The sequence below is a fragment of the Macrotis lagotis genome, chromosome 1, assembly GCF_037893015.1.
Source record: "Macrotis lagotis isolate mMagLag1 chromosome 1, bilby.v1.9.chrom.fasta, whole genome shotgun sequence".
Taxonomy (NCBI): domain Eukaryota; kingdom Metazoa; phylum Chordata; class Mammalia; order Peramelemorphia; family Peramelidae; genus Macrotis; species Macrotis lagotis.
In genome coordinates this window covers 619,681,668-619,708,025 of record NC_133658.1, presented here as the reverse complement: position 1 = coordinate 619,708,025, position 26,358 = coordinate 619,681,668, and the positions used below count along the sequence as shown (strand labels likewise).

The 26,358-nt window shown below is 33.7% G+C and overlaps 1 protein-coding gene across 14 annotated transcripts in view; it reads left to right on the top strand.

Annotated features, from left to right (window-relative positions):
- The window catches only part of NCKAP5 (NCK associated protein 5), a 1,109,295-nt gene that overhangs the window by 624,046 nt on the left and 458,891 nt on the right, over positions 1 to 26,358 (top strand). For all 14 annotated transcript variants that reach the window (XM_074215040.1, XM_074215032.1, XM_074215034.1 and 11 more), the window contains one exon: positions 16,632 to 16,765. In XM_074215040.1, coding sequence (XP_074071141.1) covers positions 16,632 to 16,765 — 134 coding nt within the window. The remainder of the gene's footprint in view (positions 1 to 16,631; positions 16,766 to 26,358) is intronic.

Sequence of the window (26,358 nt, the reverse complement as noted above, 5' to 3'; positions counted from 1 at the left end):
GGGAAAAAATCCTATGGGTAAGATTTCAATCAAGTGGCAAGATACTTAATTAAATTGACTTCCAAACATCCTCTAGGGGATAGAATAATTAATAGCTACTGTTAATTGTGATCAATTAACATGACAACAGAGAAGAATCTGTGACCAAGGGAAAGGGATGAGTCATTGATTTCTTGTAAAAGTGCCCCCTGGCTCATCAAATGAAGCTATAACCACACTTGGTAAGTAAAATGGAGAGCTCTTTTTATTACTCAGATAGTTCATTGAAAAGGTTATAGTTGAGAAGAAGGCTTAGTGTAAAATTGAATAGTTTAGCAGCCTACATTGATCATTTTACAATATCTGGTTAATTTTTAAGATCCCTACTTCCTTTTGACTGTGTAAATATAGTCAAGGCAATAACCAAGTGGAAAATATTTAACACATCAGTTTCTCTGGGAGGGAATGACATTAGTACTTGGAAGATCATTTTCTCAAGAATCTTGATGACAAAGAATCAGGGAGCCAGGGAATCATATGAACAGACTTCCTCAAAAGTGCAGAATCAGAATAGTAAATAATTAGCCAATGGTAATTAATTATATTATAAAAGTTATCTTTATATACCTTTAAATTTCCATAGTTCCTTGAAAGCACCTTATCTTTAGCTTTTTCTAGTCTAGCCCATGTATTCTCAAGACAGCACTGTGTCACTTAAGGGATAGTCTAAAGGGTACTTAACTTAGAGTGGAGAACACTTGTTTTCAAATCTTGACTTAGACATATTTTAGCTGTATCACCTTGGATAAGTCACTTTACTTCTCAGACTCTATTTCCTCATGTGTAACATGGGAATAATAATATCATCCATTGCACAGAGTTAGTTAGATAAGTTATATACAACATTATTTTGAAATATTAAAAGAAAAATGGCACATAGCTGTGGCTACTTTTTGTTTTCCAGATGATGAAATGGGAAACAATTGAAGAAATTTTAAAATTAGATTTTAAAATGTTTTTGTAAAGTGTTTTTAGATGGTCTAGTTTCAGTTTCAATGTGACAAATTTACCAAAGTGTCTGCTCTGACCCACTTGTATTTAGGGACAAAAAGATTTATCCAAGTGTTCCTGTGGTTAGTACAAGCTAAAGGAGAGAGAGAGAGTGAGAGAGAAAGAGAGAGAGAGAGGATAAGATGTAAGGAAAGGTGTAAGAGTATGAGAGATTGCCTTGGGGAGTCGCACATCCCAAGAGCAAGTTGGCCTCCTAAAGAAAGATGAGTAACTCTTCTGATTAGAGAGTGAGCTTTTAAAGGAACAGGAAGATGAGTTAATTATCTTATAAGTAGATGGTAGTTGGGAGGGTAATAGCTCAGAGAGCAGATAATGAGGGATAAAGCTCCAGGAAAAAAGATGAGGTATTTAAGGATATATAGATGAGGGTAGTACCTGAAAAATTTAATCCTACCAGGCTATAACTAGGATTCATTGTTTTATTGATGGTTTGATCTCTTGATTGGGGGCAGAGATTTATGGAGTCCTTGCCTGGGAGGGTACTTTACTAAAAGGTTCATTCAAAAGGTCTCTACTTTTAAAGTTCATTGACCTCCTCTCAAGAGCTTTGATAATGGAAGGGGGTTTAGTGTTAATGTAAGGTCATATCAGATGTTTACTATTTGACATGGTCAACTCAGAGGGGCAGAGAGAACAGATTAGCTACAGAACATATTTCTTTATCCAATATTTCCTCTACTACACCAAATCACGTGGGGCAGAGGCTGAAGTCAGTGAAAAGAACATTCTTGGGCATGGGTCTTGAGATATAGTCTCCAGGGAAACTGTCGTCAAATTGAAATGAATGAGAAATTAAGAAATTTGGGAAAGTAATAAACCGCCAAAGATCTCAGGAAGAAGAAAATTCTATGAAAGATTTTGAATATAAGCAGTTTAGCCATCAGTAAAGATATTAATAATAGGTATTGTGATTTTTAGAAAATCTAAATGAATTCATACTTATCTAAATATATTTTGTAAGAACATGGAAAATGAATTCACACCTAAGGAGAGAGAGATGGCCTTATGAATTCCCAAGATAGACTGGAATCACATCAGGTTATTTTCAAGTAATGTAAGTGAAAAATAATAGTGAAAACTTACCAGAAATAATCCACAGAATAGAAAAACAGTAACTTAAATCCACAGTGGCAAACTTCAGTCAATTAAAAAAAAAAGAGTAAATGATGGAGAATGTATATACATGAAAGTGAAGTACAATTTGAAGAAGAGGAACAAAAAAACCCAATTGTGTTAAAAGAAAACACAGTCTCTATAGAAGCATCATATATTGATTTCAAGGACAGAATATATAGAAACAACTTAATATTTATAGGTCTCTCACAAGTCACAGTTCACAAGTCAAAAGACTGGAACATTTTAATGTAAGAAACAAAAATACAACACAACTGTTCAGATTTTCTGAACACAGAAACAAAGTAGCAAATGAAAAAATTAATAAAGTCAGAATACTCCCCCAGAAAAAAATCAAAACATATTACAAATGTAAGTCAGAGTAGTTAAGCTTAATAATCCAAATGACAGCAATAACATAAATTATTCATCCCTTCCACACCCAAAAAAGGGGGAAAAAATTAAGTAGAAAGAGAAAGCTACTTATGGGTTTAACAAAGTAATGGGGAAAAAAGAGACCATTAAGAGTTGTTTGCTTATATGAAAAATTAGTACACTAGGAGACAAGCTTGAAAGCAGAAAGTAAATAAGAGTGATAATGGAAAAACAGGTCTGAAAAATCATTTATATCACCCTCCTTACAGGTGAATCAATGTATGTTTGTGGGAATAAACTATAGAATTATAGGTCATATAAAAGGGGAGAAAGGAGGAAGAAGATGGAGGAGATCATAAATCCTTAAGTCAATGGTTAACAATGAAGGGAGAATAACATCTATGATCTCTTAGAAAGAACAATTTGGGGGTGATTATGAAACAGGGAACTCTGGGCAGAGAGAAATGTAATATTTTCCCCCATTTTTCTGCAATGAGAGACAAATGTAATCCCTCCTTTTCTCTGTATTGTTTCTTTCAAGCAAACCCCCTATCAGCAAGGAATGTACCTAAGCAAAAAAGTACTCTGTTAAAATAGTTAATCTTTTGACTCTGTACTAGTCTGGTATGTAATCCTATCTAAACTAGTATTATCTTCACATTATTTTGCCAGGCTCTCCTAGTTATACATAATAAATTCCTTAAGGCTATCTTTCGTTCACAAAGACTCTAACTCCCAGTCAAGCTGATGCTTTTGGCTAAGGGACTATAAATTCTTAACCTGAATTTAAGAATTTAAGGTTAATCCATAATCTCTAGCTCCTGCATACATGCTTAAGTAAACAACCTTATATCACGTCATTGATGATGAAGCCATTCCTAAAATCCTTCCTAGTGCCACCTACCCTTCCCCAAACTCCTCCCTGTACAGGAAGTAACCTACAGTCCTTCTAAGAGTTCAACATATCTTCTCCAAATTCCTGATTTTAGCTGTTAATTTATAGCTGTATTTTTCTCCCCTCCCCCATTTCCCACTATTAGCTATCCTTTATGTTCTCACTAATCCAGTTTGGAACTGTTTCTTCTTTCCTTAAACTTGCCATTTTAAAAATTCAACTTCTTTCCCAAGCTAAAAACCTTAACTTGTGAAATTTAAACTTTTTTTTGAGAGCCTGGTGATTTCCTCAGTTAAAAGAACCCCAACTGGCTCACTTAAAAGAACCCCTGTCCTCCCCAGTCCCCTCCCCTCTGCCCTCCCCTATGCTCCCCTAGCCCCCTACCCAGGACAACCTCTGGATATACCTACAAATGAATGCGTTGGTAAAAAAAAAGGGGTGGAAAACAAAGGGGAAAAGTATAATTTCAGTTGGGAAATTGGTCTTGTCTCTAAGAAAGTGGGACTAGGAACTTCTAGTCCTACTGATTGATGCCTACTAGAATAATAAGGCCTGACTCTTGGGAAATGGGAAAAATAATTATGGGAAAGATCAAGGGGATAGTTGTGAAATTGGCATTCATGGACATAAGAAAATTCCTCTCATGGGACAACAGTTCTATTTTCTCTATCTCCTGTAGCAACAAGAATTTCTAAGATAGAGACAAACAACCAAACATAGAGGGAAAGGTATAAAGATCCTCAAGGCATTATCATAGGAATTCTAGAAGAAGAAATCAAAATAAGGAGCATAGAATTTAAATTTCCTGATGGATACTAGAACTAGAGATGTTTTTAAAAAATGTTGAGGGCAGAAGGCAGCTAAGTTGGTGTAGTAGATAGAGCACTAACCCTCCCTCCCCACCCAGTCAAGAGGACCTGAGTTCAATTCCTACTTCAGACACTTTATACTTGCTAGTTGTGTGACAATGGGCAAGTCACTTAACTCCATTGACACACACACAACAAACACAAACACACACACACACACACACACACACACACATGCATGCGCGTGCACACATACTCTCTCTATATATATATGCATATATATAATATATGTATATAAGTATACAGCTATATATAAATATATTCATGAAGCTAATTATGAAAGCTTAGGCATAAAGGAAAGAAAATAATGAAGAAAAATAAATAAATATTTTTTAAAACCACAGAAAATGAAATTTAAAAAGTTAAAGGGAGAAATGGAAGAAGGGTTTACTTTATTCCTTATAGAGAGTAGAAAAGAATTGTATAACTAGATAAAAGGGGAAAAAAGGAATTAACAAATTAAATAAAACTTCAAAGCTAGGGAATGGGTCAGAAATGGGATATGTGGTTTGAAGGTAAAGGGAAGAATGTTTCCTGGGAAGCTGTCTTAAAGTAGATAAAACTAAAGTATCTAAAGAGGTGAAGTATCATTTTTCAAATTATTTGGTTCTCTGGCAATGCGGAAATGAATGATATTGGAGTCTCAGTGATGTAAAAGACAAAAAGAGATGACAAGTATTTCTAAGATAATAAGTGTAAAGATTTTACAAACCTTAAAAAGTTATGCAAAAAGTTATGCAAATAGATCACTCAGCTAGCTATTGGTTTGGTGAGAGCCATGCCTCTTGATTTCTGGTGTTCTTTTTGCTTTGCAAAGTAGGTACTTTAAAAAAATAAAAGGTAATAATGAAAATCTTCAATTAGTGAAAAATACCTTTTTGGTATATATCATTCCTCTCTCTGCCTTTCCTCACAGTGAAGTGTACTATATTACCACTCCTGGTCTTTGATTTTTAAATTTATATCCCTGAATCTCTAAGGTACGATACTATTGCTTTTCTTTTTCTCTAGTAAATAAATAACCCTAATCATTGGCTACTAACAAACAATCCATTCCCTCTTCCTTTATTTCTTGTTAGGAATCCATGTAGTCTATTATGTTTATTCTGATCATGTCTTTACAATCCATATCAATCCCAACTTGCCAACTCTCAGTTATGTCATGCTTTTCTGCATAATCGGTCCTAAAATATTTATCCCATAAAGCTCATATCTGTCTTCACTACTATGTAATAAATATATACAAAATCTTTGCATAAGGAAAATCCCTGTATAGGAGAATGTTATTCACCAGTGTTAACTTTTCCTGGATTCCAGCATTTATTTTCAAGCTCTGTGTATTCAATGAAGAAGGTGGTGCCAATTTGTTGGTCTATTTAATTATCTTATTTTCTGTACCTATCTTTGCCAATTTATTTTTCCCAGTCTTTACTTTTGTCTTTCGCACCCCCCCCTCTGTCTCTCTTTCTCTCTCTCTCTGTTTTTAAGTATGCTACTTTTTTTTTGTTTCAGTAAAAGCTTTTCCCCTTGTGGATGATATTATCTGTACTGCTGAGACACACATAGTTGTCTCTATCCTCCAATTTTTATCCTGATTTGTATTCTTCTGTTGCAGCCTACAACATAAACTTTTTTTTTATCAACTCCAGAAGTCCTTATGTGATTCTGTTTCCAGTTCAGTTCAACCTTTCATAATTAATGGGCAGGTTAATGCAGGGACCCTTCAGGAGGGCTAAAATACTGAAATTTGTATTAACAAATCTTTAAATGAGGCTGCAATTAGCAGTAACTGCTTATATTAATTTAGACTCATTTTACATTGATTTGCTATAAATTGATATAAAATATATTGTTCTTTTGAGAATTAAAGCAATTATTATAAAAAGTTATAATCTTATATTAATGTTGATATATGCTTAATTTATGAATTTCTGAAGTTATAAAATTGTTGCCTTTTGGGGGCACAATTCTGAGTTATGTGGGAAATAATGTCTTGGGTCTGAATGTATCGACTTAATATGCTTCACTGTAAATTAGGTCTTGAGGGCAGTATATTGTACAGAATTGAGATTTAAGAATATCAATTAGTAATTTATTTTGAATAGAAATGTAAAAATACAAAAATGGTAATCAGAGTCTACCAGTTTACTTTTCCTCCCACATCATTAAATTGAGTATAATATAGTTGTGTTCCACTTCTTAAAAATTCCCATTACATATACTTATATGATTGCTATTTTATAGAATCTGTATATTCTCCACAAATCTTGCTACTCTGTACTTGTGTGTAGAAATGTTCTTCAATCTTATGTAGCCTTCCCTCATGACACTTATTTATTTATTTATTTATTTATTACTGTCTTTAAGAGTTTTTTTTCCCCTATTTGGAATGCTCACATATTCATTCCTTGCATTGTATTTGTTATAAATTATTATCCAATGAGATTTATAGTGGCAATACCAGGACAAGTAATCATATCTACTTATTTGCTTAACATTTGGAAACTTCTTGTGATTTTGTGTCAGAATCATCAGGGGAATTCCTCTTCATTTTTTTTTGCATATATTTCTCTAGTCTTATCAAATACAAGATACATCAAAAAAACATGTCAGCCCACAAATCTACCTATCTCATCTAATGTATTTGCAAAACAGGCATGTAATATTGTTAACATGATGTACAGTTCTTTTTATTTTGGGGCACTTGAGACAGAGTCTGAGCTTTTACAAGGTGGAAACCAAGCACTGAATGTCTAAGTTGCTTGGTCACTTTTTAATTGGCTTGCCCAATGCTATCTCACGCTGATACTTTTAGAACAATCCAATACAATTAGAACCTGGGCTGAAGGTAAGTCAGCATACTCATTGCATTGCAAAATAATGCATTAATGCTTTGAAAGCTTTCAATTAGCCTTTGGTGCAGAGTATGGTGCAGAGGTTTTGTAGAGTTACCCATTTAAAATAAAATTAAATGTGGTGGAAATACAAAGTAACTTTCTGATTGCTTACATGGTGATATATGTGATGTAGAGCACATTTATGACTAAATTATCATTATTCTTGTATTCAAGTATGTACTTTGAAATCCAAATGATCAAAATGATACTTTATTTGCTTCTTTAAAGTATGGACATGCAACAATTTTTTTCCATGTGCAATAATTGTTAAAGACAAATTCTTATAATATGGTGGCTCTTAAATTTAAAACCACTGAAAATATTGTTCCAGTCCCCCAGGACTCTTCTCAAGCATAACTCTTTGCATTATGTTGGTACTAAGAAAAGAACAAGAAGAAATAGATTTGGGGCTCCTAGGTGGCACAGTGGATAGAGCACTGGCCCTGGAGTCAGGAGTACCTGAGTTCAATTCCGGCCTCAGACACTTAATAATTACCTAGCTGTGTGGCCTTGGGCAAGACACTTAACCCCATTTGCCCTTCAAAAAACTAAAAAAAAATGGGTTTATGAGGTAATACAAGGGATTTAATTTAGAGAAAAGGAAAGACAAAAATTAGGGGAAGATCCTTAAGGCAAAAAGGAATCTGTTGACATAGAGTCTACTACCCAGGTTGATGAAGATGAAATATTAAGAAAAATATTGATGCTGGGGTTAAATGTAGCTGGCTTAAAAGTTTGGGTGGAATATGAATTTAAAAAGACCAACTCTGACCCAGTAGAAATTTTAGGAACAAAAAAGATTAAATATTTCTGTGATCAGCAGAAACTAAGGGGGAAAAAAAGACCAAAAACAGAAAACCACTGATTCCTAAGCAACCTAAGCTCCCTAAGCAATGAAAATCATAATGAGAGGATAAGCCATAAGAAAAAGGATAGGAGCAAGAATGTTATGTGGAGAATTATGCTTCCTAAGAGAGATCTAGGTTTAAGTAAAATAAGCAAGCCAAATGAAGAGTAAGTGAGCTTTTAAGAAGGACATAGGGAGATGTTGGGAGATATAGGTGGGGAATGGGAAGCTCAGAGGGCAGAAGATGAGGTAACAAGAGAGATATTGATGAAAGGCTGTAGCTCAAGGACTTAATCTATTAGGTCATGGACCTTTGTTTTGTTGATAAGATTTCAGGGAGAGGCAAGGGATTTAACTATAACTCCAGTGAAGGCATGTGGGGTTAGGGAAAGAAACATGGTCAGAAGAGAAGGTATAGATTAATAATTATAAAATATATTTCTCTGTCCACTATTTCCTCTACTTCAATATAACCTGTGCTCAACTGGCATGTCCTTTGGTGGGGAAGATATTATCATGCACATTTGCACACATTCTATAGACTTTTGATTTCCATCCCATTATTAGCTAGATAAATAGCTCTATTATGGGACTAAGATTTTATTGGAATAGAAATGTCTTAAGTCTTTCTCAAACTTATACTTAGAGTCTTTCCCACAGAAACTGGATACCTAGATAAGTGGTAGGAATTACTTCAGCCCCTTCTGAGATCCAAATGCAATAAAGATTGAAATTCCTTCAAATGTCTCTCCCCACCCTTTCCCAGCAAGATCTACCCCAGCACCTACTACATATGTGGCTTCTCTATACGAGACTAGCCTTTATAGACAGAAGTTGATTTTTCTCACCAGGCAGCTGTTCCTTTCTCCTGCTCCCCCTCGGCTTCTTGTCTGACTGCCCTGCCACTCATCCAGGAGATCAGCCACTCCTAACTGTCTTTGCTTACTTGCTCCTCTCTTCTTTGACTTCTGCTTACCATTTCTGCTTGTCCCTAAAATTTCTTTTTTGTCTTTTACATGAATTCTTTCATGTTTTGCCTGAACCCTTAGCAGGCTATATTTTCCCTGTCATCATAGAGATATTGAAACATATAAGAACCTAGTTTATTTTAGAATGACAGATATATTCCTTCAGGAGTTATAGTAGAGTTGTAACAGATCTAGAGTTAAAAGACCCTGTGTTCAAATTTGATTTCTTCCATTTATAGCCTTTGTGACCCTAAAATCATTTTACCTCCCTGGGTCTCAGTTTCCTAGTATTCAAAATAACAAGTGGAACTTGATTATCTCCAAAATCCTTTCCATCTCTCTTACATTATTGAAAAAAATTAAGAGCATGGATCCAACAAGAAACTTGCTATTTTTGTTTGTTTGTTTGCTATACAAACGATTGTCCACATAAGTTCAGAGAGGCTTATAGCAACAACCAATTAACTAGCATCCAGTAAGTCTGCAAGCATTTATCAGATACCTCTTTGTATTAAATATTGTGCTAAGTATTGTAGAGGTAAAGAAAGGTTAAAAAAGGGGTTAAAAAATTACACTCCTAGCTCAGGCAGCTCTTGATCTACAGGGGAAGCAATGAACAAATAACTATGAACAAAAAAAAGTATTTACAGATTAAATTGTAGATAATCAAAAAGAGAAAAGATATTAAGAAGTATCATGAAAGATTCTCTAGAAAGTGAAATTTAGCTAGGACTTGAAAGAGGTTAGGGGAAAAACCAGATGGAGTTGAGGCAGCAAAGTATTCCAGTTATGAAGAATAACCATAAAAATACCATGGTCAGGAGATGGGTTGTTGTGAGGAACAGCAAGGTCAGTGTCATTGGCTCATAGTCTATAGAAGTAAGTGAGGTTTAAGAAGGTTGAAAGATAGGAAGAGTTCAGATTATGATATACTTTGAACGATCTGAACCAAAAGATTTTATATTTGATACAGGTTGTGTTAAGGAACCAAGAGTTTTTTGAATAGGGAAGCAGATTTGGTCAAACTTGTTCTTTCAAAAAAGCCATTTGAAAACTGTGGTGAAAGTGGAGAAAATACTTAAGACAGAAAACAACCAAAAGACTGGTGTAGTAATCCAGACATGAGGTCATAAAGACCTGTCCAATAGTGATGGCAGTTAGAGGAGAGAAGACAACATATGAGAGAAACATACCAAAAGTAAAATTCATAGGCTTTGGCAACAGAATAGATGGGGGAAAGTTGCAAAAGAATGATGACACTGAAATTGAAATCAAGTGTATCCTAATGGAAGACAGGAAGAGGGAAAAGCTTGAGGGGAAAGTTAATTCTGGACACATTGATTTTAAATTTCTAGAGGCCATCTAGTTTGAGATGTCTAAGAGTTGGTGATGAAATTTTGGACATTAAGAGAGAGAGAGGATAGAGTTAGAGAAGTAATTTTGAGTATCATTAGGATAAAATTATCATTAAAATATATTTTTCATCATAGAAATGATCATCAAGTCCATCAGAGCTGATGAGATCACTAAATGAAATAGCATGAAGGGAAATGATGGAGAGGATTAGGGTTAGATCCCTGGTAAAGGCATCTGAGAAGGAGTAATCAGAGTTAGGAAGATAGCCAGGACAGAGTAGTTCCATGAAAAAGCTAGAGAGGAGAGTATCAATCAATCCCAATGGCTGTAGACAGGTGAAGGAGGAAGCAATTAGATATGGTAATTTATAATGTTAATAATGTTGGAGAAATGAATTTTGGTCAAATGATGAGGTCTGAACCAAATCATAGTGAGTGAAGACTTAGTGAGAGAAAAGAAAGTGGGAACTTTGTAGATGACCTTATTAAAGAATTTAATGACTAAAGGTAGGAGTGATATAGAATGGTAGATAAAAAGAATGAAGAGATCAAGTGAGAGGTTTTTCATGATGGAGAATACATGAAATTATTTGTAGGCAGTTTGGAAGCAATCATTACATAAAGGTGATTAAATATAAATATATCTATAAGTAGCATCCCCTAACCAATGCTGAATATACAAAGTATCAACCTGGAATGTTCCCTTCCTGCCTTGATGAATTTTTGTCTATGAACTTTCACTCTTTGAGGTTTTGTTCATTGAGAAAGAGCCCAGCTTGACTTCTCTTTTTGAATAGGACAACATAGAGGTTGACTGTACGTGGATGGACTGAGATAGGTGATAGATTACCCATGACTGTTGAAACATCCACCATTGTTCCAGTCACTATGTTTACAACCTCAATATCATTTTTGCCTACTCCTCTTTTACCTTATATATTCAATTAGTTGACACAAATTAATTCTATCTCTACATGCCTTCCCTTCCTATTTCTGTCTTTACTCACCACTCATGTAGTCTCATATAATATTTCACTTGGACTATTGGACTATTGTAATGCTTTCAAATTGAAGTCCTCTTCAAGATTTTTTTTGCTTTGATCCATCCACTATGATTTTTCTGAAGCTCAGTCTGATTACATCACTCAGTCAATAAACACTATTGATATCCTGTTGACTCAAGAAACAAATATTATTTCATCTTTATCTCATTAAAAATTATATTAAGCTTTATTGCATAAAATTATTACAAAATGTTTCATATAGATTGAACATTTATAGCCTATATCAAATTAGTTATTGTCTTAGGGAGGAGGGAGGGGCCAGAAGGAGGAATTTCAGAACTCAAAATTTTATGAAAATATGAATGCTAAAATTGTTTTTAGCATGGAATTGGAAAAATAAAATACTATTTAAAAGAAAAATATTAAATGTATAAAATTTATAAATAAATACATAAATATGGGGAGGTGGTAAACATTTTTTGCTGATTATTTGCAAAATCAAAATGTTGAAAGCTGTTGTGCTAAGGTACAGATAGTTTATAATCTTCCGCAGACAGAATATCTTCCCAGTTGCATCACAGGTATTTTGAAGTATTATTAATTGAGAGGTACTGATCAGCAAAAATTTAAGGCTTTGGAGAACTAATTATCAATCACACTTCCTCTTAATAGAGAGGTATAAGACTATGTATAAAATATCATATACACCTCAGGCATGGTTGCTTGTTTAGATTTCCCTAAATTTTTCTTTTAGACAAGAGAGGGTTCAGGTCAGGATTAAATCAATTAAGTTTTTCTAAAGCAGGGGCTTTATAAATGCAAGGATAAAAGTACATAGAATGATAACACAATCCTTATTCTGAATTGATTTAAATTCTTATGGATTATATCTAGTATGTATATATATACATATATATGTACATATATACATAATATTCTCTATGTATATTGTGTATACACACACTCACATTCAGCCCTCTTAACCCTACATCCTTCTGTTTATTGTTAACAATTATTCCCTGAATCGTTTTTTAATATTGTCTTCCCTTTTAGATTAGGAACTCAGTGAGAAGAGTGACTGTTTTTTGCTTTTTCTTGGTATCTCTAGATCTTAGTATAGTTTACATAGCAAACACTTAATACATGTTTATTTACTAATCATTTAAAGTAAGTCTATAGTTAAAAATAGAAATATGTACAAAGTAATTAAAAAGAAGGAAGTTTTAAGGATACTTGCAGTTCAGGGTTCATGTAGATGGTTCCTAAGGAGAATCTTAAAGAAAAAGTGGGATTTGGTGAAGCAGAGATAAGAATGGAATGCTTTCTAGAGAAGCAGATCAGCCATTACAAAAAAAAAAAGAGAGATGAGAATTGGAGTTTTACATGTGAGAAAGACAGAAAAGGTAAGTTTGGTTAATTTGAAGTATTGGAAAGAAAGTAATATTCAATGAGGCTAGGAAAAAAATAGGTTAAGGCCAGGCTGTGTAGGTCTTTGTAGAACTAAATAAAGAAGGCTATATTTTATTCTAGAGAAAATGGGAAGCCACAGGAGTTAGTTGAATGTGATAATAAAATAGATCTTCACTAAAGGATAATTATTTTGGCAAGAAAATGAATACTGGGAAATTACTGAGACCAGGTAAAAAGCATAAATAAAATATGTATTTTTTAAACAATAACATAGTATGGGAAATATTCAGTGATAGAGGCTTTTGACCAGAAAACACCTCAAACATCTAAAGTGAAAGCTAATTCTTAGAAAGTTGATACAATAAGTTAATGTAAATTAACCTTTCCTACCATTGCATGAAAAACATCCACAGGATACTGTCTCAATATCTATCTCTATCTCTATCTCTATCTCTATCTCTATCTCTATCTCTATCTCTATCTCTATCTCTGTCTCTGTCTCTGTCTCTGTCTCTGTCTCTGTCTCTATCTAATCTATATCTATATCTATCATCTATCTAATATAGCCAATGACATAGGAAACCAAGAGAAGAAAAGTAATAGAAGCAAAATTATAAGTTGTAATTTTGGTGAGAATAGTAGGAAGTATTGTAGATATGGTATTTAAATGAGTCATTTTTGACTTCTGATCATCTCTTTCAGTTTAAAACTTCCACTAATCACCTATCAAGATCATGAAATTAGTATAACCTTTTCAAATGAGTAGCCCATTTCTCTCTCATATATTTTATCATTTAGAGCATTATTGTTATGGACCACTATATCAGTACTCATACATATATTATTGCTGTCTCTGTGTCTCTCTCTCTCTCTCTCATGAGTTACACTATAGATGGGATAGGGAACAAAATTTAATAACATGATGTTGCAAGTGCCATGTTCAGAAAAGTTTTATTGCTACATGTGTTTTGTAAAGTTATTTTTGGTACCCATATGTTTTTGTATTGTCTTTCCAGTGGTATGAAGGATTCTTAGGATAAAACTGTCTCTGCCTTAATCGTTGCTGATGTTTTTTGTTTTCTATTACAAGTCATTTCTGGATATATCATCCCTTTCAATTCAGCTCAAACATTTAAGCAAATTGACAATGTCTGACACTGTATGTAATGTTATATATTCTCATCTGTTCCCTAGAAACAAAATTAGTCATTGCAGTTATTCATAATTTGTCTGCTGTATTCTTTTGGCTAGTGCCATTTTGGTGAAGCAATACCTCAGTTGGAGTTTTTAAGTTTTGGCTTAATATTTTGAGGAAAAAATGGGATGAAAGAGTAGATGATTGTATGGATTATCATCCAACTGTAATGATAGCAAATCTACTAAAATTTTCAGGGAACTTGCTAATTATATTGGCCTTTATGGTCTCAACAAATCCTATAAGCTTCAATGTGTCCTGGTGGTATAGTTTGTTTGTACTACTTGTGAATTTTGAATTGTTTTTAAATAATTGAACAGAAAGCACTTCCCTATGGAAGTATGTTAGTAATTTTGAAATTTGAATCAGGTTGGATGGGGTGTCTTTGTATTAAACTTGTTGAGTAGATCTATATGTTATCTTTTACTATCAAAAGAAATGTGAATACTCTTTCCTTTGCTAGATTCTCCTTCATTCTTAGGATTTGTATTTAACTTGGTTGATTACTTACCTTTTGTTATCTGTTCCACTGTAAACATATAAAGACCACAAAAAATTATTCATCACCAAATACCATGAATATGTCTACATGTGTACCTTAGGTTTCATAGTCTGGAGTAATGGAAATGGATCAGGGTAGAATTGAGAATTGAAACCCACACATTAACTATTAGATTTCTTTAAATTTCTACTGTTCTTTTTTTTATAACTACATTTTCCAAAATTTTTATTAAACTGAAATTCCTAAGTAAAAATGCAAATGTAATCTTTTTACCTTAGTTATGAAGCAAGTAGTGAGTGTGAAAAGATGCTGTTATATTTGAAGGATGAAAGTGTGGGTGGGAGTTCTGGATTAGGGAAAGCTCCCCAGAACTGAGGTAGACCTACAAATATAAAAGGCTATATGGAAGGCACATGCAGAGTAGACTAGGTGATAGTGGGAAATATGAGACATGGGTTATCAAAAGCTGACAATCTACTTCATTTTAAAAAATAAATTATTTATTTAAGGTAATAGGGTTAAGTGACTTGCCCAAGGTCACATAGCTAGGCAATTATTAAGTGTCTGAGACTGGATTTAAAATAAGCTCCTCCCCTGAGTCCAGGTCTGGTGCTCTATCCACTCTACTACCTAGCTACCCCCTTGCGATCTATTTCATGAAAATAAGACACTTTAAAAAGATACTTAAAACAGTGAATTCGGTGTCACTGAAGAATATTATAAACAGGATGTGATTAGTAGAGTACTACTTAGGAAAGAGAGATAGATCCCTTCCAGCTATGATATTATAGAAGATTCATGAAAGAAGTAGGATTTGTGCTGACTCTTGAATGATTTGGATAAGAAAGGACATACCAAAACAGGAAGAATATTGTGAACAAGAAGCAACAGTGGAAATGTCTGAGTGTCATGTTCAAAAGGCAGGGAGTCATCTGAGAAAATAATAACAATATACAGGGAGTTGCAAGTCTTAGTGCCATTTCAAGTTTTAATATTTTTCATAAGCTTAAATAGCTTAAAACTATACTGTCTTTGGGGATACCAGATATAGTGATCTAAAGTCTACAAGTGCCTTTTTTTGACAGCAATCTTGTTAGTGCAAATCATCTTTTTTTTTTTTTTAACAAAGAATCTAAGGTATAGATAGATTCTTTGTGTAGATTCAATGTGTAGACTACAAGTTTTCTGACTTTTGTTTTCCCTATTTTCTCTGAAATTTCAAATGTTAACTCTTCATAATTAGGTGCTGCATCTTTGCCCTACATAATGGGAAATAGGACTGCTTCACTTACTATAAAACTCAGGATGATAGCAATTCATTGACCTTCCCAGAGGAAGATTACATTACTAACTCACCATTCAAAACAAACAAACAAAAAAACCCTAGCATAATGCTTTTCTTATTGCATAAATACATTTAGATTGAATCATTCATGCTTTTCCTAATTCTTCTTGTAACCCCTGGCCCCCTTTTGCATGATGAGACAGGAAACTAGGTTTACTTGTATAATGTGTGGTTATATAATTCATTATTTTCTCTGTATTAACCTTAATGGACCTTATAAAGATTTAATCTAGGACTCATACCTCATTAGCACTGTAGACTAGCCAGATGAGTTAACTAGTCCATATATAATAATGAATAATCTTCCTTTTCAAAAGTAGAAATGCTGAGTGAACATGAGGCCATGAGCATATTCAATAGTTTTTTGCCAGTAATCTTCCATTCTAATCCTTGTATTGATATTATGAAATCATTGACAAATTTTGCTCTACAGATTTTAGTTTGCAAGGTTCTCAAATATTTGTTTAGTATTCCCTCCCATATAATATAGCACAATGCATAGTGAATATACTTATTTTCTGTAATACTTATTCATGTGATTCAATGAATCCTTCATAGATCATATTAAGTGCAAATACCTTTTATATTTTATGGGATGCTTCCAGAGAACTGAAACTGAACATCTAGATTAACTTCTAGAAGTACCTAAGAATGACATAGTTCTAAAAATCATTGACAAATGCCACTAAAATCATTGATAGATTTGATGTATGATTGTTGTTCAGTGACTTATGTATTATCTCACTTTTCATAAACTTCAAGAAATTTCTTCTTCCTCTAAACCTTTATGTTTTGTGCTATTCCAGCATGAAAAGCTGATACATGAATTGGAGGAAGAGAGACACTTAAGACTTCAAAGTGAAAAACGGCTCCGGGAGGTGACATTGGAGTCTGAGCGAAGCAGAGTTCAAATGCGTGGCCTGCAGCAGCAATTTTCAAGGTATAGTACATGTATAATCTGTATAGATCAGATCACAAGGGATCTGGTCTATAAGGTGACTATTTTGAGTAAGAGGGAAAGAAGTATTCCCAATGAAATGGATCATTTAAATTATGAGTTTATATATCAGCAAATATTTTTATGCAATCTCAATTAATTTGGATAATTTCCTACTAGGGTAGGTCTTTTTGTTCCCCACCTCTCTGTGTTTTGGTTGCTCAGGATTCTCTTGTATCATTCAGTTACATTTGACCTAGACCTTAAATTACAGCTTGAATATGAATCCTAGTACCTCATTAATGCTGATTGATTTTGCTTTGTCTGATGCTTTTCAGATAAACTCTATAAGAATTTATGCCACTGTATGTATAAAGATAGCAATTTGGCCATGATATCACAGTCTAGACATCTAATGCTTTCAGACAAGGTATGAAAGAATAGGTTCTGTCATTTTGGGGAAACTACATTATTTAAAACATAGAAGGCTAATTTCTGGAGGAGAGGCAAACAAATTCACAGTGATAACACTAATTTGGAAGAGTTTAAAATTTTCAACTATCTTTTACATTTCATTCTTTTGTCATCAGAAATGTTAGGCTTCCCATTCTTGTTAATATGTGACTAGGAAAAGACAAAATCAAAATTATGGACTAAAGGAAATCATAGGCTATAGAGATGGAAGGAACCTTAGAGACTGTCTATTTTGGGTTGGGTGTGACTGGGAGATTAGAATTGATACTGATCCTGGTATGTAATTCAGTAGTTAATAAAAGGAGATTTATTGAGCCATATCAAGGGAAGGAATTTCATCAAAGATACTCATTGAGGGCCCTGTAGTTTCAGATAATTGAAGTTTTCTTGCTTTTTTACAGAGATGACAGAGATAAAGACAGACACAGAGATAAAGGTAGAGAAACAGAGGAAGACAGAGAGAAAGAGAGAAATTTCTTTTGTTCATTTCTATTCAAGCAATCAGGGAATGATATAAATAACCTGAAACTTTAGTCTCATGATCCAACTAAGTCTTCAGTATGGTCTCAATATTTTTTTGGGGAAAAATCCTCTCCTAAGGAAAGGAAATCTTGATGATAGTTCCAATACCTTTTAAAGGGGGAAAAATGCAAGGGAGGAAAGGTCTGGAATATTGCAAATGTTGTATCAACCCTCTCACAAATATAGAATTAGAAATGGAAGGGACCATAGCATTGCTAATTCAAATTTTTGTTTGAACTTGGGGAAAGTAAGACTCAGAGAGATTGGGTGATTTGTCCTATGTCATACATGCAAGAGAGGATTCAACTGAGATCTTTCTGACTCAGATCCAATCTGTATTCACTCTGCCATAATAACTCTAATTAGCTAATTTTACCAATGAGTCCCAGAAAACTAAAGTGTCAAATGAAAAGTGAAACACATAGTACATGTTAGAAACTCCAGACTTTTTACACTAAATCCTATATTCTTTATCCCACAATATACTCTTCACATTTCTTACTATAAAAGAAGATAGTGGGGAAGCTAGGTGGTGTAGTGCACTGACCCTGGAGTCAGGAGTACCAGAGTTCAAATCCCACCTTAGACACTTACTAATTACCCAGCTGTGTGGCCTTGGGCAAGCCACTTAACCCCACTGCCTTGCAAAAACAAAAGAAGATAGCAAAATTTCCTGTGATGTAAGAGATTTGAATTTGATTCTTTCTCTGACTCTTATGTTACCTTAGATGAGGTACTTACTTTTCCATGTCTCATATTGATCACCTGAAAAATCAGGAAAATAATCTCCTGCTTTATTTTCCCTCTTGGAAGTATTTCTAATGACAACATATGAGGAGCTGTTTTGAATTATTTTCAAGAAACCTGTATATCAACAGAGCAATGCTATTCTTCACTGGTGACAAAAGAAAGATAAGGCTATTTTATTCCAGAATGGTTTCAGCCATTCTTACATTCAGTTCTAAAAGAAGTTAAGATCAGGGTTAGACTTTCCATTCCTGGTTTCATTTAGGTCCAAAATCTTTGTCCTAGTTGACTTGGTTTAGGGGGCTGGTTGTAGTTAACAGGGCCAGAAGGTTTAGTTTATGCTATAGTGCTCAGTATAGTCATTTAATATGCTGTCAAAGCACCCGGTATAGCCAAGGTAATGGGAGGTGTTATAGAAATACAGAGATCAATACTTTAACAAATGTGTGTCTAAGCCCTCCCTGGCCATTACTTATACAAGGCCATGTTCTATTTTTTACTGAGTTTGAAGGGAATGATCATGTTATGTCAGCAACTTAAAATAATGTGGGCATTTTTAGGTGACTTCAAACCAAGCATTTTTTCAGAATAGTTGTCATTTTGAGAATATAGGCAAGGCGAGGGCAGATCCTACCATGCCAGCACTTGTCTAATTGAGATGTCTCTATAGTTCTATTATTGATTTAAAGGGCCTAAGAAACACAGCACAGTAAATTATTTTTATATGCTACAGGGTCATCTGCTGTAAATCATGTTCCAATTCCACACAGATTTAAGGTACACAAAAGAAAAGACCTGTGCCTTCACTCGGAGAAGAAATAATCATACACTTGGAAAATAAGAGAGACTTGTTAGTTGAACATACTGTTCTTGAAAATACTTTTTTAATATCCTAATTTTTCATTTAGTTTCATTAAAGTGTAAAGTTCAAGGCCAATTACATTCAGAAAACTGGAGTAATTTGGTAAAAGATTTAAAAAATATATATTATATATATACATATATATATATAACAGATCAGATAATTATACAATAATTTGAACATACCCAGTGAACCATTTCTGATTCCTTTTCCCATTTTAATCATAGATTTTCAGACTATTTCTAGCAGTGCTTATTTAGAGACCTTCTATGATAATTGAGGCTTTCATGAAAGCCTCATGATCACAGAACATAAAGGTTCTCCATCATAGACAATTTTGAAATGACCATTGTAGATAAACTTCTTTAACACTATTGACATAAAAATGTTTAGACAAAGAAGAACTCCATACCTTTTCTTTGTGCATGTGTGTTCGTTGCTGTAGCTGAGATGTCTAAGGGTAAACAATGTCTTCAACAGAGTAATGAGCATATAGTGACAAGCAGTGGCTTATGGTGACTGCCATGTCAATCAACTTACACCTGTAACTGAGAATTCTTATATAAAAAACTTTGTTGCTGTTGTTTAATTATGTCTAACTCTTTATGACCTCATTTGAGATTTTCTTGGCAAAGATATTGTAAGTAGTTCTGTCATTTCCTTCTCTAAGTCATTTTTACAGATGAGGGTTAAATGTCTTATCAGGGATCCCATAGCAAGTCTGAAGGCAGATTTGAACTCAGGTCCTCCTGATTTTAGGGTTGACACTCTATCTACTATGCCACCTTGCTGCCCTATTAGTAAAAACAGAGCTGCTCTGGGGCAACTATGTGGTGCAGTGGATAGAGTACTGGCCCAGGAATTAGGAAGAACTGAGTTCAAATTCAGTCTGAGACACTTGATATTGTGTGACTTTGAACAAGTCACCTAACCCTATTGCCTTGCAAAAAGGAACAAAAAAAATAGAACTACTCATTTCCAAATTGCATGTGGTTGATCAAAAATAATTTTACATTGCTTTCAAATTCTTCCAATTTGGGCAGCAGATAGTATGTCAGTACATGGGACAAACTATGCAAAACTTCATCATTCTTTGTACATCTAGGAAAAAGGATTTGAATATCAAAAATATGCAGATAGTATACAAATCTGGTTCACATTAACAGTTCCAATCTCTATCCTGTTGAAAACCTTTGTCAGAAAAATATATTTGCATTTCTGTCATACCATGGTGGGACTCTTCTGATAATCCAATCAGAGATGATCAGTAGAAGAAACTCCCAAACAAAAAAAAAATGCCATTTAGTGAATGTGTCCAGTTTATTACAGTATTAAAATTAATAATGCAAAACTACAAATAAAGAAACTGAGGACCAAATCATGTACTGTTCAAATGGGATGGAAAGATAATGTATTAAGAGTCACCTACAAAAATCACATGAGTCTTTCCCTTTAAAGAAATGAGAATCCAGATTGGGGAGAGAAGACAAAAAACTCAAATGAATATTGAATTTGGGCTATGGGTTTGCATAGATCAAATTCAGTCTTAAAAGCCTCTTCTGTTATAGTTCCTATTGTTAACCATTATTTTACTTAGTAACTTCAAGATTTGGCATCCCTGATTCCTCATAAGTAATATCCTCCATAAAGGTATTTATCTACCAATATAAGAAATAATAATTTAACTAACTCAATACCACCTAAATCTAAAGGTGTTTTTGTACTAAGGAGAAACACAAATATTCTAGATGGGATAAATCATAAGATATTATTGTTTGTACAAATGCATACCTGTTTGTATATTCACACATATATATGTAAATATGTATGTAAGTATTAGTGTTAACAACCTGGTTTTTTTTTTCCAAAGAAAAAGAGTTCCTTGATGAGGAAATTCCATTAACCAGTGCAGATTGGTAATGCTCTACAAATTGTCATCTTCATCAATGATGATAAAAACACTAACTCCTCCTCTCTGCCTCTGAGAATCCCTGTTTTTATTCAAAACACAGCTCATGTGCCAAGCTCACCCCAGGTACAACTGCCCTCCCATTAGTTTTGTATATATATTGTGTATATATATATATATATATATATATATATATATATACATATATATATATGTATATATTATGTATGTATGTATGTATATGTATACTTGAAAAGCAGTAGTCTTAATTGATAGAGAGCTGTGGTCAGGACCAACAAACCAACAAATCCCAGTCCCAGACTTCATAAGTCTGACCAATCATTCACAAGTTATAAATCAGATCCAATCAAATCATTTTATCCCATAAAAATAAACACAGAAAAAAATCATATCATTGATCAGCATGTCCAGTGCAATAGAATTAAGTGTATTGCTTGCTGACTAGAAAAGCTAAATGTGGTTTATTTCTATATATATAAGCAAAGCAACTTAGTGAAGTTTCTTTGTGGTTACTAATTGACCCTCAGATGTTAAAAATTACTTGATTGAATTTCAAACTTTTGCTCCTCTTAAATGCAGCCCTTCTCCCAAGCTGCTCTGACCTTCTACTCTAGCAATGTTATCTACCTCCTTGAAGCTATTTCTTGGCTTCCAGGGATTTCTCATATCACAGTTGATTGCCATAGCTAAATACAGTCTGCTGTGTGCTGAGCCTCCAGGAGACTTAAAGGAGATGATTTTTTACTGCTGAATTCACTCACTGGTTGCTGATGCCATTACTGACTTCATAAGATTTTATAGGAAACAAGGGTATATTTTCTGCTGCTATTTTGAAGCTGTGGCCACTTGGTATTGGAATCTCTTCTGTGCATTTGGGAGATATTGGGAGGGGGTGGCTATTCATGTATATGTCTAAACCAAAGAAGATAGTCTGCTCTTATATGTTCTACCAAACCTACATTTTCCTTTCTCTGATTCTTTTTGTCATATTAAAATAACATTTTCTGTGACATTGGAAGTATAAAATATGACAAGATGGGCAAGGTGTTTAATTGACCTTTGAATGGTTGTTTTGTGTTTTTGTGTTGTTTTTCTATTTCATTCATAGTTTAAAATGTTCACTAACTTTAACTTAAATGAGAAGTCACCTATTCTGAGTGTGTCATTCCTCTCAATGCATCTGGAGGGCAATTTCATATTGATTTGGAATTGCAGTTTTACAGTGTCAGCAATATTTCTGGCTGAGGTGCCTTATAAACTGGGACCTCTCATCTCTACATCTGTGTAAATCTCCCAGAACTTTAAAATGACAAAATAGAGTTGGTTTTATGATAAATTGTTTTTAAAATGTGGCAGATGGAAGAAATGATTTTTATAAAAATGGCAACTTTTTCTAGCCTAGTTAATGTAACTAAGCCTATGTTTCATTGTCATATGGATTTTTTTTTAGCCTCCTGTATTTAGACCCCCTAGAAGAGGGGAGAAAAGTCATTTAGACTGAGAACTGGAAAAAAGAGGAGATATATTTAATGTCCCAGGTCAGTCACTGACTTGCTAAGAACAAGTCCTTTGGCATATTCTCTTCCCAGATTATTCATTTATAGTAGTGAGTAAATATTTTTATTCCTTGTTGAATTGTGAAAAAGTGAAGATTAAGTAGTTAATATTAATATGAGATGAAATACACATAATAGTTTTAAAATTTGCAAAGGACTTTATGTTATATTATCTCATTTGAAGCAATAATTCATTAAGGTTATACTTAGGCATATGCTTTAATGTTAATCAACACAATAAGGTGCTTATAATAATCATAGCCAACATTTATATATTTTAAGCCTTGCAAAGTGATTTACAAATAGTATTTTATCCTCACTCCTACCTTGAAAAGTGGGTGTTAATATTACAAATGAGGAATTGCAAAGGAGGAATCCAAAGCAAATATACAGTAAGTGACTTGCCCACATCATAACTACCTAGAAGACTCTAAGACTATATTTTGATTCAGATCTTCCTGTACTATGTACCTTCCTTTTATATCAAATTTACTCCAACATATACTTAGCTAGGACACAGGAGTCCTAAGCTATATCACTAGGTTTGCTATTATAATGTGTCACCCCTGGCAAGGTCCTCAGTTTCTCTAGGTCTGAACATACAAAATTATGTTCTTGATGCAGTGTGTTCTAACTTTTCTTTCTTGCTCCAAGTGCTGTTGTTTACGATTGAAGAAAAACAGTACTTAGCAACCTTCCCCACAATGCTATGTCTTTCATGCTATAAGAGCCATATTCTTGGTGGGTTTGTTGACATTATTTTATTTCAGTCACTGAGGACTTAGAAACATTGAGATTCAGCCAGTCCGACACTAATCAGATTCTTGTTGTGATAGCTGAAATAAAATTCAAGGAAACCTGACTATCGAAAGGGACTTCAAACTTCCAGATGTGAATGTAATCATACATGTTTCTATACCAGCTTTGCCCCAAATTTGACTTACCCTCAACTCATGGGGAAAGAAATCCAGAACAAACAGCAAGTCATAACTTATAGCTTTGCCTTTACTTTAAAAACTACTTATGTGAGTAAATTTGCATGGTAAAAGCAATGACAAAAACCTTTGTTTCCACAGCAAATTGCCAATATTAAATTCAATTTAATTCAACAAATATTTTCATTACACTCAAGATGTTAAGTGCTGTGAACATGTGAAAAACAAGGGAAAAAAGCAGTTCTTTTCCTTAAGGAACTTACATTGCAATGGAGGGCGGGAGATCCATAAAAATAAAGCATCTAAGTCCATATATATATAGGGGAGTCAGTAAAGGCCTTCCTAGAGAAGGTATCTCATGAATTGAAACACCAGTAATTATCAATTTTGAGGAATAAGTAGGTCAGCAGGTCAGCAATTAAATCAATGATTGTAAATTTTTCTAGGGTTGTCCCTCCTGGGTTTTGTTTCTTTAAATGTTATTGGCAGAGGTTATTTTTGAATTATTTGTTAGTCTGGTGAATTATATGTACGGTAAGTAACTCGGGATAAAGTGGCTCAAAATTGTTCATTGTGACATTGATCAATAAATTCTCCTGTATGTAATTAGTTTATGAATTAAAAACAATATTGTTAGTCTTTAATTATTCACCTTTTAGCAATTAGCCTCAACTTATCCCTTAGTAGTAAAGGTAGGTTTTAAATATAAAAGCAATTTTTGTTCTAGATGCCATACATTTTAATTTGGAAATCTCCTCATCAGGGGGTAGCTAAGTGGTGCAGTGGTCCTGGAGTCAGGAGGACTTGAGTTCAAATGTGACCTCAGATATTTAATAATTACTTAGTTCTATGACCTTGGGCAAGTCACTTAACCCCTTTGCTTTACCAAAAAAAAAAAAGATTAAAATAAATATCCTCATCATTGTTTTAGAACTGGAAAGCCCTTAGAAACAATCTACTTCAACTCTTTTTCCACAGTTAGATTGAATTTAAATTTTTTAGTTCAATTTTGAAACTTTACAAATAACAAATATTAATATTTTGTAAACATTTCTAACATAAAGAACATAAAGAGAATCACAGATGAAACTGAATCTCTGATATATATAACTTATTTTTAATAGTAAATATTTAACAACAGAGTAGAAAGCTCTCCTTTTCAGAGATGAGCAACTAGAAATGTAGAGCAATTAAATGACTTGCACTACTCAGCTCACAGAGGAAGTAAATAGTAAGACCCAGATCCAAACAAGGGCACTTAGACTCAGGATCCAACATTTCATCTCTGCCACCAGCTTGCATTCTCTACTAGGGTTCACTTCCAGATATCACAATAAATATAAGGAAGACACAAAGATACATAAATGTTTATGCACTTATACATATACTCTGCTGTATATGTGTATGCATATTTAATCATACTTTTGTAAATACATAAAAGATCTTTAATTTTTTCAGTGTGAGGCAATCCAAGTTTGAGAACTCTGGGGGAGTTGCCTCAGGGCCATAAAGGGTAAGTAAGTGATTTAGCTAAGACTTTTTTGAGTCTAAATCTAGCTCTCTCTCTCATCTTTAACTTGTGACTGCTTTTATTATTATTGGTTAATCTGGTGAATTATGTGATCTGGTAAAGTTATCTCATCAGTTTGGACAAACAGTATTTTTTCCTTTTGCCAATGGAGATCACCAACTTATTGATAATTTATAATTATACAGTTACCTGGGTTACTGAGACAAGAAGTTACAGTTACACAGGTAGCATATGATAGATAAGACTTGAAGCTGTGTCTTTTTTGACTCAAAGACCAACCTTCTTTGCACAATCCTATTCTGCCTCATATATTGGGTCATATGCCTTTCCAATCTATACTACCATTTTCCATGAAAGGAGAACTATTATTTTTAGTTTTTGTACTCAAGAAATCACATAAAAATAACTCTGATGAAGTTTTCATATCAAAGTATGGTCATGTTCTTTCAGTGAAACTATTATATGGTTCAGGAATTGACAAAAAATTCCTGTGAGGCTAATGAGTAAAATTAACTACTCATTAGTCTTTTCAATGAGATAGCTAAAATATTGAGAATTGAAGTGATTTTATGCAGTTCCTGTAGCTAAGAGAGTCAGTGGGTGTGGACTAGGATTCAGTTCACTGACCATATACTCATCTATACTTCATATCCTGTGCTGAGAATCATAAATTATATTTTTTTGTGAAATGTTTATCATGAGTTGCAAGACTGCTGAACAGTCAGAGTCTGCTGTGCTGGAATAGACTCATAAACAACCTATACCCCCACACATTTGATGGCTCTGCAAAACTGTACGGTGCTTAGCAACTTGTGAGTACCCAATAAATATTCATTAATGATGATGATAGTGATTTAGAACTGTGACTAAGTTTCTAATAACAATTCAACTAGAGGATATCATTCATAGTAATGACTCTCTTTGGTTGACTAAATTGGTTGACTATAGGAAGTTGATTCTTATTAAAAATAAAATAATTTTTCTTTTTCTTGTGTTTTTGCTGTCTGAAGGATCTGAATATGCAGACTATGAAGATAAT